Here is a 14,437-nt window from a genome sequence, read left to right on the forward strand (position 1 = left end):
AGTGGAACACACTTTAATAGATATGTATGAGAATTCACTGTAATGAAATTACAGTAGGTCTCTAGCCCTCATGGTTTAGAGACAAGATGTGAAAATGTGATAATCAGAGTAAAAAGAAGCAATAAAGAAATGATCATCATTATGCTTTGGCAGTCTCATGGTACATCATTATTCTTCCAGGACTGGGTAATAGTTTCAGAATGGTAATATTGTAAAATAAATGCAGTTTGTCTGCCAACTGAAACTTGGTTGCTACCATGCTCATGAAAACAGTGTTCAGCTCCAATAATAACATGCCAGTAAAATCCATAAATAGACTGTAGATTTTTCAAATAGCTGGCTCTTGGAGATTGTTTCAAAGGCAGAGATGGGCAATGAATGTTTGTGGAGGGAAATACATACATTGCATCCTTGAGATTAATAATTACTTGGGAGTAAGTCCCATTGAATTCAATGATTTACAAATAAACATGTGAAGGGTTGTGCTGTAAGTGGTGACATACTGTTTGAGATATTACTATAGTATGTCTTATTCATTTGTGGCGTATATTTAAATTATAAATAATTTCAGATTACAGAATATATATATTTGCTCTTTATTTGAAGAGAAGCTAGTGTTATGTTATGACTTGGACTGTTAATTATCATTACACTGAATATGCAGTTAATAAATAGGCATAATGAAAGGAAAGAGTGTATCTAATTGTATTTATCATCCACCACAATGAATAGTGCTGACAGAGAGGGTTTGTCTATGCCCACTCAGTCTACTTTAGAATATTTGGAGACTCTTGTAGCAAATTAAGTGTGTATGTGTATGTGGGGAGGAGAGGGAGTAGGATAGAAAGATATAGGACATTATCAGACAAGAGAAATTGGAAGTATAATCCAATGGCAATCTGAACTCAATCATGAGGTTTAACGTTATTGCATGAATAGACTACCACACGCAATTTTGGGCAATGGGAAATCAGTCTGAATGCAATCATGCGGTTTCACGTTATTGTGTGAAAGGTGGTCACACGCAATTTCGGGCAACAGCAAGCTATTTTTCGGCAATGGGAAGTCAGTTCGAACGCAATTCGAATTCACGTAAATTCGCTGAACTAGCCCCATTTTCTTTCCATTTGAAATTAAGATAAATTCCTCCCATATGATAAACTCCATAGATTATTGGTGTACACAGACATCCATTTACACAACACTGAATTAAATCAGAAGGGATTACAGTTATTTTCAGGACATTAAATGTCTGTATGACAATGTCCTACCTCATTGATTTTCCCCTCTCTTGCATGTCAAATGGTTCATGCATTTTCTCTATGTCAGGTATTGCTGTCAGACAGTGGCATATTTGTGCTCTGCTGTCTTTCACTGACTGAAGAGAAATTCTTTTTTGCTGGAAAAAAACACATTTGATTTTATTTTAGTAGCAATTGCATTTTTGGGTTCTTTTAAGATTAGAGCCTTTCAGCAATATTGGTTTCCAGGAGAGAAACAGGCCTTTGTAAAAACACCTTCTGGATACTCAAGTTTATCATAGGTTACTCTGTCTTATAATGATTTTCTTTACATTTAGAAGATTCAATTCTGTTAATCAATAAAAGGATTTGTACTTATATAATATTGATCAGTTTTATGTTCTTTGGTAGGATTGTAATACTATACCCACTTATCTAAAAATAAGCCACACTGCTGAGGCTTACCTCTGAGTAAACATTTATATGATGGTGCCGTAAATCACATAATAGCGCTATCTCGATTTAGGTTACTTACTCTGTAGCACAAATATTAGCTGAAACAGAGCCAAATTCCAGGCAGACTTAAATATTATTTCTAGGATTGCATGTCATTTTGTAACCATGAATAGCAATTTTGATGATTGGTGCTAAATCGATGTTTTGAAGCACGCACATAGTTCAGTCGGCAGTATAAGAGTCACAATTGTTTCCATTCCTTTGGTATCAAGGGAATCCTATAGATAGTAGAAATGTAAGCTTAAGAGATACTATTACCTTGAAAGAGAACAGAGTGATGACACATAAATCTTTATACATGTATAAGCCCCTATCTACTCAAGTGGCATTTGCACCAAGACAATTTTGTTCTTCTGACTGGTTGAAAGGTTTCCCAAGACATTTGGCCACCTAAGACAGATCAGTAAATGCCCCATCTGCCCAAGCCCATGGCTTGCCTAGTTATTTCTTCAGCTGAGATAGAAAATTCCACAAGCACCTCTCTCTAAAAACATCAGTCATCATCCATTAAATAACCTGCCTTTTGTGCATTGGGCAACTAGAAGAAGACATCCATGTTCTTTTCACACCCCTTTTAATGTTGTTTTGCTCATTTTTCTTAACAATGTTCTTGGAAATCAAATTACTTGTTTTCTCTCTTTGAATTGAAAATAACAGTCCAGGGGATCTATGGGTAGGGGAAAACTATGTTGTTTACTATAAACCTCTCCCTTCTTCTTTCAGGATGAATGAAGACTGAAATATCCTAAAAAGTTATACAATTCAGGTGTAAATTAATTCCATTAACTGGTCTAGAATTGCCAGATTCTAGTTCCATATCAGCATAGTGAGGGCAAGCTGCTTATTGTCTGCACAGTTTCTTTCTTCACTGAGGGATGAACTTGATATTTGCACCTTGGAAAACCTGCAGCGGAGCAGTGGGAGACAAAGGGCTGAGACAGCCGGCCCTTTAAAGCCTGTTCCTAGGCATCTTGGGAGTGGGGTGTTTGTATGCCGCACACTCCAAAGATGTTCAGGAGACAGGAGGCTGCCCAGACATGGGCGGCTTCAAGATGCTCTGATGGCACAGTGTTTACATGCCGCCAGAACATCGTGAAGCTGACCTGGGACTGTGCCAGGGCAGGAAAAGGCCCCTCTTTCCTGCCCCAAATAGGAGCAGATCTTTTTTGCTCCTATTTGGGCTGGGTTCAAGGTGGACTGAGGCCATGGTGTGTGTTTGCCATGGTCCAAATCCATCTTCGGCAGGGGCAACTTCAAGCCATCCCTTCAGGGCTGTTTGTTTTGGCCCAAAATGACTTTGCAGCAAGCTGGATTCCATAAAGTTTCTGAATGGCATAAATTGAGGTGTGCCGCCACATCTCCACATTTGTGGGGATTGGGGCCAAGGACCCCCATGAAAGTGGAAAAACCATGAATATTTTAGTTCCCCCAATGTGAATAATAAAGAGTCCTCTCTCACAAGAGCATTCTTGAAAAGCTGCCAGAGAATCCCGAGTTGCATACAGGCTGCCTACTGCCTGGGCCTGGGGCAGTGCAGTTAGATCCGGATACAAACCACATGTAACCTGCACCTGTTTCCCCTTGTGATAATCTCCCATGTTATGCAGCAGCTACAAAGTCACAAATAGTAAAAAACGGAAATCTGAAACCTGCAAATGTGGAGGGTCATGTATAGCTATAAGGATGGGAAAACAAAGGACTGGAAACTCCAAATAAGAATTCTGCTCCCGTCCAGTCTTTCTTTCAGTCCCCAGATTGCAGGAGATGAGACACTGAAAATAGTTCAGTTTGTTGTATTCACCTTGCCTTGGAAGCTTTGCCTGCCCCTTTTGTTTGGAAGTCTACACTATATTTACATTTGCTGTATTGAAGTTTTAAGTTACTGCAATGCTAGAAATTTGGAGAGTGAAAGAACATTTTATTTTGACAGGACAGGATTTTTAAGGGGGAGGTAATGCCTTAATTTTGCCACCCACCTCATATCTTACCTGGTTTCCTTTTAACATTTGTTTTTGGGCAAGGGGAAGAAGAATTGCTCATAGGATTTGTATTGTTTTGTAGGGCATGATTCCAAGATGAGAATATCTTGATCTCTGCTCCTCAAACCTGCCTGTGTAGATTAATCCATACTGCATATTTTCTATTGTTCTGCCCACTCTTCATTTTTAATCATGGAAGTTAGAAGAGTTTCCATTATTTCACCTAGAAACCTACCCAAAACCTGTGTTCATGGTGGGCTAATCAACAGCACTGAAGAAACTTTAGATTACTGATTTAGAATGTATGCTATAAATCATTTTTATCTTGGTTGATGTGCTTCATCAAAAGCTGCTAACATTGCTCTAGGGCTGCATCTGCACAGCAGAAATAATCCAGTTTGATACCAGTTTAAGTGCCATGGCTCAATGCTGTGGAATTCTGGGATTTGTAATTTTTGAAACATTTAGCCTTTTCTATCAAGAGAGCACAAGGACCACAACAAACTACAGTTCCCAGGATTCCACAGTATCGAGCTGTGGCAGTTACAGTAGTGTCAAATTGAAATCTTTCTGGAGTGCAGATGCAGCCTTAGAAAAACAACAACATTGTATGGTAAATTTTAGGCAGCCAGATAAGAAGTTCTTTCCAGCTGGTCACTTGGTCCCTCTGTATGACAGGACCTGTAATGTAGCTCAGTGTAAGTCAAACTTGTTTGAAGAAAATGTACTTGTTTGCTAGATTTTATATGTAATGGTGGTAATAATATTTTAAAACAATGTGACCATCTTAAATTTCCAGAGTCTCTCTCCTTTTTATTGTGTTTAATACAGTATAAACAGTACAGTGAAATTCAATACAAAAAATCAAAATATATAACTTAAACAGCTAGCAATCAAACAACAAGATGTGTATTACAAACTACATCAATGTAATGTAAAGATATAATAAATTGTATAAAGTAAAGAAGTGTGTAATAAGATGTCATTACAAAGGCCAGTGTGATTGGGCCACTGTATCTACACATTATGCATCCACGGATTCCACCATCCACAACATATATATATATATATATATATATATATATATATTTCCAGAAAGGACCATTTTGCTACACCATTGTATATAATGGGACTTGAGCATCCCGATATTTTATTATCCATCGGGATTCCTGGAACCAAACCCCAATAGATACCAGGGGCCACTGTACTTAAAGCATTTTCAGTTTTGGGGATTGTACATGGTATTTCATAGAAAGATGACAGGAATGCATTTTTGTGTGTAAAGTAGTACATAGATGCAATTACATAGATGCAATTTCACATTCCAAGTCTGAGGAAAGATGAAAGCTTAGCTGCTTGAGAATTTTAGATGGAACAGTTCCATTTTATATTAACATCAGATCTGAGCTATAGTGAATGGGCATCACAACTAGAATAAACAATAATTAATGTTGCCTTCATGTCTTCCTTTTCTTTGCTCTGGATGTATAGAGTGGTGGCGGAACGCGGAGGTGCACTCACGTACTGGCACGGCTTTCTTCCCACCACTTCTCGGAATTTCTCCTCTGTTTGCCCCCCCTACTCAAAATCATGACTCCACTTCATTCCATTCAAGGACCACAGGGAAAAGCACCCGAGGCAGTTTGGAGAAAGGTAAGCTCTAGATCAGTAATGAAAATAAAATATGCCACCATCTGTTCTTACTAGATATGTGTATTTGTATGTTAAGAATACATAGAATGGGTATGTCAGTGGGCCACACTGCCCCTCCCCAGGAACATCAGAGAGCTGACCTGTTCACTACCCCCAAATTTAAACAATTTTGACATGTCCCCTCCAATGCTCCCTAAAGAACATTGGTGGAATCCACCATCTTTTTGGCCATTTCTTCCTGTTTTCAGTTCAGGGTATTTCTCCCCCCCCCCAAAAAAAAAAAAGAAAGTGACACAGAAGTCAACTTCCAAGTCACTTCCTGTGGGTCTCTCTTGGGACTAAAATGGTTGGGCTGGGTGGGAAAATAAGGTGAAATATCACACATTCTCTTGGCAATGTATTTGATGTTTAAACATTTATTTTCCAACAAAATTGCAAATGAAAATGGACCCAGAGTACTACATTTTCCCCACACTGATGTATATATGCACATAAATGCACGTGCATGAGCATACACATACACACATTTCTAGATTCCCTACTCAAGTGTATATTCTTGCAAGCGATTTTTCAAAGTGTATGTGTATTCCGGGCATGGTACAAGGTGTTGGCTATTATCTTTAAAGCCCTACATGGTTTGAATCCAGACTACTTATGGGACCACCTTCTCCCGTACTGTCCGTTCCACATATTACGGTCCTCTGAGAAGAATTTACTTCAGCCTAAAAATCCAGGCTGATCACAGTTACCCAGAGCGCATATTCCACCACTGCTCCAAAGTTATGGAATGACCTGCCAGAGGAAATCCACTATATTTCCACTCTATCAGCTTTTTAAAAGGCTGTCAAGACAGATCTCTTCTGGCAGGCTTTCCCAACCTAATTTTCCCTCCCCGACTACCTCCTTCTTCTGTCAAATTTTTCCCCAGTTTTTAGCTGATTTTATAGTGATAATGTTTTTATATTGTAATCTATTTTATATTGTTTTGGTTTTAGGATTGGGATGGGGGGTTGGGAAGGGATTCATTTTTATATTGTTTGATTTGTGATATATTGTTTTACTGCTGTAACCCGCCCTGATTCTCTGTGAATGGGCAGGCTATAAATAAATAAATAATAAGATCCGTCTTATTACCTCCTTGGAGGCGTTTAAGAGGGCACTTAAGACAGATCTCTTCCGGCAAGCTTACCCACCTGTACTTATATAAGAGACCTTCAGACCATTCTATGCATCTATTGCATTACAACTTGATGATGAGTTAGCTTTTAAGATTAATTGTATTTTTATTAATGTATTTTTATATGTATTTTATTACTGATGTATGTGTTTTAGCGGACTGTAATCCCGCCTCGATCCATCTCGGAGAGGCAGGAAAATATAAATTATTATTATTATTATTATTATTATTACACATTGAATCCTGCATCTTTACCATATTGAGGTAATGACGACAATGTGCATATAGCAGATCTTCAGTGGAAGGCACTGAGTCGTACTGCTCTGCAATTTTTCCTAATCCTCTTTACATCTCTGCAGTCTGTGAATTACATTCAGGTAGTCTATGAAGAAGAAAGGGTTTTTTAACCCTATATGGGAACAGTTTGTCCTACTACTACTAGCAGTAGTAGTAATAATAACTCCTCTCCTGAACTCAGTTCAGGTTTCATACTGAAAAATCAATGAACCTGTATGTTTATATTTAAGTGCTGGGCTTTTTAAAAAAAATTATAAAAGTGGATTCATAGGAGTAGAAATTTGGTTTCAACAGCATACAGTGGTACCCCGGGATACGAATGCGCCGCCTTACGAAATTTCCGGGTTACGAAAAAAATCCATTGAAAAAAACTGTTCCGGGTTACGAAGGTTATTTCGGGTTACGAAAAAATTTTTGGTGCTTTTCGGCGCTTTTTCGCACGAAATCGCGGCTTTCGCTATTAGCGCCTATGGCTTTTTCGGCTTACGAAGATTTTCGGGTTACGAACGCGGCGGCGGAACGAATTAAATTCGTAACCCGGGGTACCACTGTACTTATTTCTGGACTTATAGTATATATAGATCAGTGCCAGTCAGTGAACCATTGGCTGCCAGTCCACAGCAAGAAAGAGCTGCATAGGGCACAGATATGTTACATGTCCTCTTTTTAAAAATAAGTCCTGGTCCTCCATATCAGATAGCTGGGAAAACATTGCTTTCAAGGATTGTTAATGCATTTTGAAATATAGACAGGAAACAAGACAGTTGCGATGAAATAGCTGGATTCATTCTGTGATAAACCATATGTAAACTCAAGTGGTAGGGTAGAATTCCACAGCCATAAAGGTTTGGGTTAAGTCCTTAGTTTAAATTCAGCCTATGGTATCTAGCAAAGGAATCTTCTTAAGATGTTTGTGACCTGCTGCCAATAAATATTCATAATACTCTGCTAAGTAGACCTGGTAGTCTGGTTTGGTATGGATTGATAGACCTCAATAGCAATAGCAATAGTAAGTACAGTATATTTCTCTATTGCTTATCAGTGCACTTAAGCACTCCCTAAGTGGTTTACAATGTGTAAGCTAACTGCCCAAATGAGCTGAGTATTCATTTTAGTGACCTCGGAAGGATGCTCCTGGCTAGGATAGAACTCACAACCTTGTGGTTTGTGAGTGAGTGACTGTAGTAAAGGCATTTAACCACTGCACCACCAGGACTTCCACTTCTAATTTTTTTTAAAAAAATTAAAACTCTGCTGGAGTTCAACATCAACTTGAGCCATGTGCAAATGAAATGCACTTAGTATGTGAGCAGGAACGTAGCCAGGAATTTGGGAAGGGGGGGGGGTCCAGACTAAGTGCCACCATTATAATGGGGCTTGGATGCAGTACACACCATTCATTGTATTTAACGGAAGGTGGGTCCGGACCCCACAGATCCTCCCCCCCCCCCAGCTATGTCACTGATGTGAGACCGCTGAGCCCAGCAATTTGTTTTGAGTGCTAGATCCAACATGGTGTAGCAGTTTGAGCATTGGACTATGACTCTGCAGACCAGGGTTCAAATCCTGCTTCAGCCATGTAAACCCACTGGCTGACCTTGGGCAAAGCACACTCTCTTGGACACTGAGGATGGCAATGGCAAACCCCCTCTGAGGAAACTTGACAAAGAACTCCATGATAGGGCCTTAGGGTCACCATAAGCCAGAAATGATTTGAAGGCACATAACAACAAGAAGAAGGTAGGACTGAACAGATATCAGAGTTCACATACCTTTAATGCAAAAATCCACTCCAAGATACCTGAGGCTTTCTTCATTTTAGTGGTGTAATTAGGGTTGCTGCTATCATTAATGAAATGGAAGTCCTAAATTCCTGATGCTCTACATCATGATACTCATAGATCCACCAGTAGATCTAGATCTACTTTCTACCCACTTCAGTGTAGCAGAGCTTCAACATGATTTTCAGATGTGATATCAGGCCTGAAAACCACTGTGGAGGGGGCAGGATGAGATGGAGGCCCTGCCATACCAGCCATCTTTCTGGTCTCATTTTCTAGAGCATGGACAGATTAGCCATTGATCACAATGGCCTGCACTTTGTTTGCCTCTGTACACATTTATATTCTGGTGGAGGATGTACAGTGTGTTCAGTAATACAGTCTCCCCTCCTAACTTGCGGATCTGAGATCCGCAACCTTGAATATCTGCAGAGGGACGACCTCCACTATTTTCAATGGTGTGCGCACCCAGGGGCATGCCCCATTCAAGCCAGAATGGATCCCCCACAAAAACAGAGGGCCAACTGTATATTTACACAAGGGATGTACAATCACCCTCCACATCCATGGATTTTTTATCCACGAGTTCAAGCATCCCTGGCTTGAAAATATTTTTTTAAAAAAAATATAAATTCCAAAAAGCAAACCTTGATCTTGCCATTTTATATAAAGGCCATCATCTTACTATGCCATTGTATTTAATAGGGCTGGATCATCCTTGGATTCTGATATCCATGTGGGGGTGGGGATGGTCCTGGAGCCAAACTCTGGCAAATACCAAGGGCCCACTGTAATTCTTTGTTAATTTCATTCTCAAAAGAAGCAATGAGTAATTTTATCAGTTTTCTTCCTGCTGAAAAAAAAGTCTTCAAAAACTGCATAGTTTTTAAAAGGCTATTCACAGTGTGGAACTTGCTCTGCACAAAATTAGCAAGTGATTATTTGCTAGGAAACTACTGTTTTCTACACAAGAAATACCATTCCATTTGCAGAAAATTATTTAGTCAGGGTCTTATTTGTTACAAAATGTATACATGGGGAATTGTCTAGGAAATACTGCATTTTGGATAAGGGAAACTCAACCTGTATATAGTCTTTGCTCTTCATATTGAAAAAGTTTTCTGTGGAAAATGTGTTTAACAAATCTTGGTAAAACTGCTGCTGTTGCTAATCAGATAATTTGACAATTTCCATGTTATATCCTTTTTTTAAAAAGTACAAAAGAAGTATATTGTTTTGTTTTACTTATGTAAAAATCTCTTGCAAAATGTTTCTCCGTACATATGCATGCCTGTTTGACTCTGACCTGCTTTTGAGGTTTGCCAAAGTTCAGTTTCTAAATATGAATATATTGTTTTCAAGGTGTTAATGGATCAGTAAATGGGAACAGTACCACTTCAGTATCAGGCATCAGCATGGCTGTATTATCTACGACCACTGCAAGTTCTGCAGGACAGGCAAAGGTTATAACCTCAGTGGGAGGAAGTCACAAATGTAACCAGGAACAAAATAAAAAACAGATTCTGGATGCCAGAGCTGACAAGATAAAAGATAAGGTAAATGGGGGAATGTGGGATGGGCAGTGGACAGAATCAATGTAAAGCCTTCATTTCTGTATAGTAAAGAAAATCCTTGTGCAAAACCAGGCTACATGCTGGATTGGTAACTGAGCACAACTACCGTTAATGTGGATGGGCTTCCTCAGTGTCCTGAGAAACATGTTGGAATGAAGGTGTGCACATTTATCTGGAAATCACAAGTTGTGTACAAGAACTTTCAAACACAGTTTGAATTGGGTCAGGTCTTGAAGGGATATTAACAAATGTACATTTAAACTTGTCTAAACTATTAGAATACCCAGCTGGTATTGTAACGTGTATATTCTGTAATGTTCCATTTGGGTTGCGGTGATGTGTGTAAGGCTGCAGTCCTATGCATACCTAATGAGATGTGAGCTACATTTAGTGGGTGCTGCCTCCAAGTAAACATGAAGAGGCTGTACCTTTCTTCTGGATTTTTAATGTTTTAATGTTTTGTGATTACTGTCGTTTTGAATTAGGCTGTTTTTATCTGTGTTTTAATTGTTAGTCGTGTTTATTTATAACTTTTGTAGTCAATGTTTTAGCCTTCTATTTTTTAATATATTGTAATCCACCTTGAATTCCCACTGTGAGAGAAAAGTGTGATATAAATCTTGGAAATAAATAAATAAAGCTAAACATCGTATTAAAAAGAGAGGGCAGTACTTATTCTAACTGACATGAACTGAAGTAAAGTAGACTGAACTTATGCATCCAAAACAGTGGTTGGGAATGGTCCTGTCTGTTTTTATTGCAGTTTAGATAGAAATGCATTCCTCATCTGCAGTACACAACCACATTAGCTGCATTGTATTCAGATATGTGCCTGCTGTAGTAAGTATATGGGGCTTATGATGAAGGAGATTATCGCACTACTCCACTTTAACTGCTCTGGCTGCCTCCTGTTCCATTCTGGGATTTGCAGTTTAAGGAGGGGCATGTAGAATATTCAGCCAGAAAGGTCTTAGGTCTCACTGAACTACAAATTCCAGAATGTAACAGGAAGCAGCCACAGCAGTTAAAGTGGAACTGCAATGCTTTAAGTGTGTAATGTGATAATCTCCTTAGTTAGAATGTATGTGTGGAAGCTGACTCCATGCATATGCTAATGACTTTCCATAGCTTCATGTCTAATCTTTGTGCAGTAACACAAAGCAGAACAACAGTAATAATAATAGTCACTAAATTGTCCAGATATGATAGTGATGACAACACAGGTACCAAGTAAGTAGATGAGATGGCATGAAAATAGTAGTAATTGCATATCTCTGTGCTCATGTGCATGCTTTCTCAAATATGATAGAGAGAATTTCTGAGGAAATTACTGGCTGAAACATTTTTTAAAAAGTATTACCCACTGGAACAGCATGAACAAGAGCAAATCATTTTCCGATCTTTATTTTAGTGATTTTTCCAAGGATGCATGAGAAAACCAGACTACAAGCAAGATCTGAATGTAGTTTGTGCAGGTTCAAGTCCAACTATGTATTGGGAGAAAGGGGGCAGATATTAGATAGATAGATAGATAAGATAGATAGATAGATAGATAGATAGATAGATAGATAGATAGACAGACGGATGATAGATAGATAGATAGATAGATAGATAGATAGATAGATAGTAATCGGGTTTTTAAAAAAACCACAAACCCTTTTCTCTTTCCTCACAGAAACCCAGAAAGAAAACAGTGGATAGTTCCAGCAACAGTGAAAGTGATTCTGGCTCCTCTTCAGACACCTCCAGTGATGGCATTAGTAGCAGTGACTCAGATGATCTGGAAGAAGATGAAGAGGAAGAGGAGGAGGAAGATCAAAGTGCGGAAGAAAGTGAAGATGATGACTCTGACTCGGAGAGTGAAGCACAGCAAAAAAATAAGAACAAGGTGTGGTTGAGTTGAACATTGCTGTAATTTTCTGAAGAGTCCCTTAAACTAGCAAACATTGTCATTTCATATGATTGGCTATGTCATTGGATCTTCTGACATGTATTTTGGCAGTAGTCAGTCTTGGTCCTTTCTGTCTGCATTAGCCTCATGCTAGGTTGTTCCCAACAAGGGGAGCAAGGACAGTGTGATCACATATTAGAGATCTGACACCACTGACCTGATAAGCAAGAGAAAAAAATGCTCAGCTTTTCCTCAAGACCCTAATTGATAATGGACCTTAACTGAGTTGCTGCATAGGCTGGGCTTTTCCAGACCTCCTTTAAGTCACATCTATAGGATATGCCCACAATAGGGCATTGTTTTACTGCATTCAGTGACCAAAGGATCAAAATGGGGATTCTGCATGCCATTTAAGACCCAAACTATATCTGACAGTTGTCTGACTGCAATTAATGTGTCTAGCACTCAAATTTTATATAGCATCTGGGAGGGAAGGCATGATTTATTTATTAATTTGCCTATTTGATTCATACCCTGCCTTTCTCAGACAAATGAGAATTCAAAGTGATTTACAATAAGCTAGAATAAATAGAATTAACATTTTAAAAAATTAAAACATTTTAAAATTCCAAGAGAAGAATGCAGCTCTAATCTGGCTAAAAAGCCCCTTGCTTCTGCAGCAAATCAAGCCTTTTTCTACAGGCCTGCTGAAATTCAAAGGTCTTTTCCTGCCAGTTGAAGCACCATGGCGAGGGGGACAGCCATGCTTTCCTAGAATATCCACAGTAGAGCTATGGGACTCAGATTAACCCTTTCTGCCAATGTTGTTCTGTTAATGAAAATTGCCACTCCCCAGCCTCTCTTAGTTTTGAGAGGGAAGCTGCTATTGGTGCCAGCAGAAGCTTTCATTGTGGAGTATTATCCCAACCTGGGTTGGGGGAATGATCTTCATTTGGATGACATACGGTCAGGTAAGGGCCAAAACACCTAGGCATTCCCTTTCATCCTGACTTGACCATGTCTCTAAAATGTGGCACACTAGTTCCAGTCATACAGTTATTATCATGTTTAGTTTGGGCCCAATTAAGCAGTAGTTTTTATTTAGAAATTCAGTAGGCAGGTCCTAATGTGTATTTATTCAGAAGAAAGACTCTTTTTGCAAAGGCCCTACTTCTGCCTGAAAAGTCCCTTAAATTATTAAGTTTCTGAGTGGCTGTTTAATTCCTGTTTAAATAAAGCCCCTTCAGGCACTACCAAACATGCTTCCTTTAGTGGAGTGGGGTGGCAGTGCCTGGCCATGCCATCTTCTGTTGCTACTTCCCCCACACAGAAAGTGGCACTCCTGAAAAGGAGAGGCTACTGTTCAGGTAGGGGTTCTCCCTGTGAACAAAACCCCTAGGAAAACCAAGAATTTTGTTTGCAGTGGAGAGTCTGCATGTAAACAGAAACCTCTCTCCTCCTCAGCTGTGACACTTTCCACATGAGGAAAAAAGTTGCTCATCTGAAAACTGGAAATTATCTTGTACCTTTAATGAATGTGTAAAAGAGGGAATTTAAGCAGGAATTGTCATGTAACCAGGTTAAGAAACAACACCTGCTAAAACTCCATCTTCTACACAGCCATTAGATGTACCAGAGCTTTCTCCAATTTTCACTCTGGCAACCCTAGGGGATGATAGAGAAAGCACATTGCCACTCTAGTGTTGGAAGGAAGCATGATATATAAATGAAGCTTGTTTGATGATGAATCCCTGTGCGATGAGAATGGTGGATTTAATTGCTAATTCATATATATATATATATATATATATAGAGAGAGAGAGAGAGAGAGAGAGAAGGAGAAGGTGTACAATTCAGCATTTGTGATAATAAAATGCAGTAATGAGCTGCAGTGAGTGAAACAGAAATTAAGAGCATTTGAGAGTTTTGTGACCATGGCAAGTAACCATCTGCTTTAACAGAATAAGAGGCTACTAATGAAAGGAAAAGAAGCCTTGGAAAGTCTCTGTTATGTTTTGCCATACTAGATGTGCAATGTTGACACTGCTGTTCCATTATGCAGAGAAAAACGCCGCCACCACCACCCCAAAAAAGGACTAGAAAAAAAGACAGAACAAAACTCAAAAAATTCTGCACAGAAGAATTCTCCAGTCTTTGTAAAAACTGATGGACAGAGTGATATTACTTCCAGGATAAAACAGCTAGCTTGGAAGGAGCCCTTGTTATTTGCCTGTTCTCTCTTGCTAAAAGAGTTGCAATGCAATTCTATTTTTCCTGTTCCCTCTTGCTAAAAGAGATCTAGTGCAATCCTATACATGTCAATCCAGG

General features: G+C 39.1%; 1 protein-coding gene across 22 annotated transcripts in view; it reads left to right on the forward strand.

Annotated features, from left to right (window-relative positions):
* The window catches only part of BAZ2B (bromodomain adjacent to zinc finger domain 2B), a 296,772-nt gene that overhangs the window by 204,837 nt on the left and 77,498 nt on the right, over window positions 1-14,437 (forward strand). For all 22 annotated transcript variants that reach the window (XM_042447148.1, XM_042447149.1, XM_042447126.1 and 19 more), the window contains 3 exons: window positions 5,228-5,389; window positions 10,007-10,200; window positions 11,894-12,106. In XM_042447148.1, coding sequence (XP_042303082.1) covers window positions 5,228-5,389; window positions 10,007-10,200; window positions 11,894-12,106 — 569 coding nt within the window. The remainder of the gene's footprint in view (window positions 1-5,227; window positions 5,390-10,006; window positions 10,201-11,893; window positions 12,107-14,437) is intronic.

Source organism: Sceloporus undulatus, chromosome 1, assembly GCF_019175285.1.
Source record: "Sceloporus undulatus isolate JIND9_A2432 ecotype Alabama chromosome 1, SceUnd_v1.1, whole genome shotgun sequence".
Classification (NCBI taxonomy): domain Eukaryota; kingdom Metazoa; phylum Chordata; class Lepidosauria; order Squamata; family Phrynosomatidae; genus Sceloporus; species Sceloporus undulatus.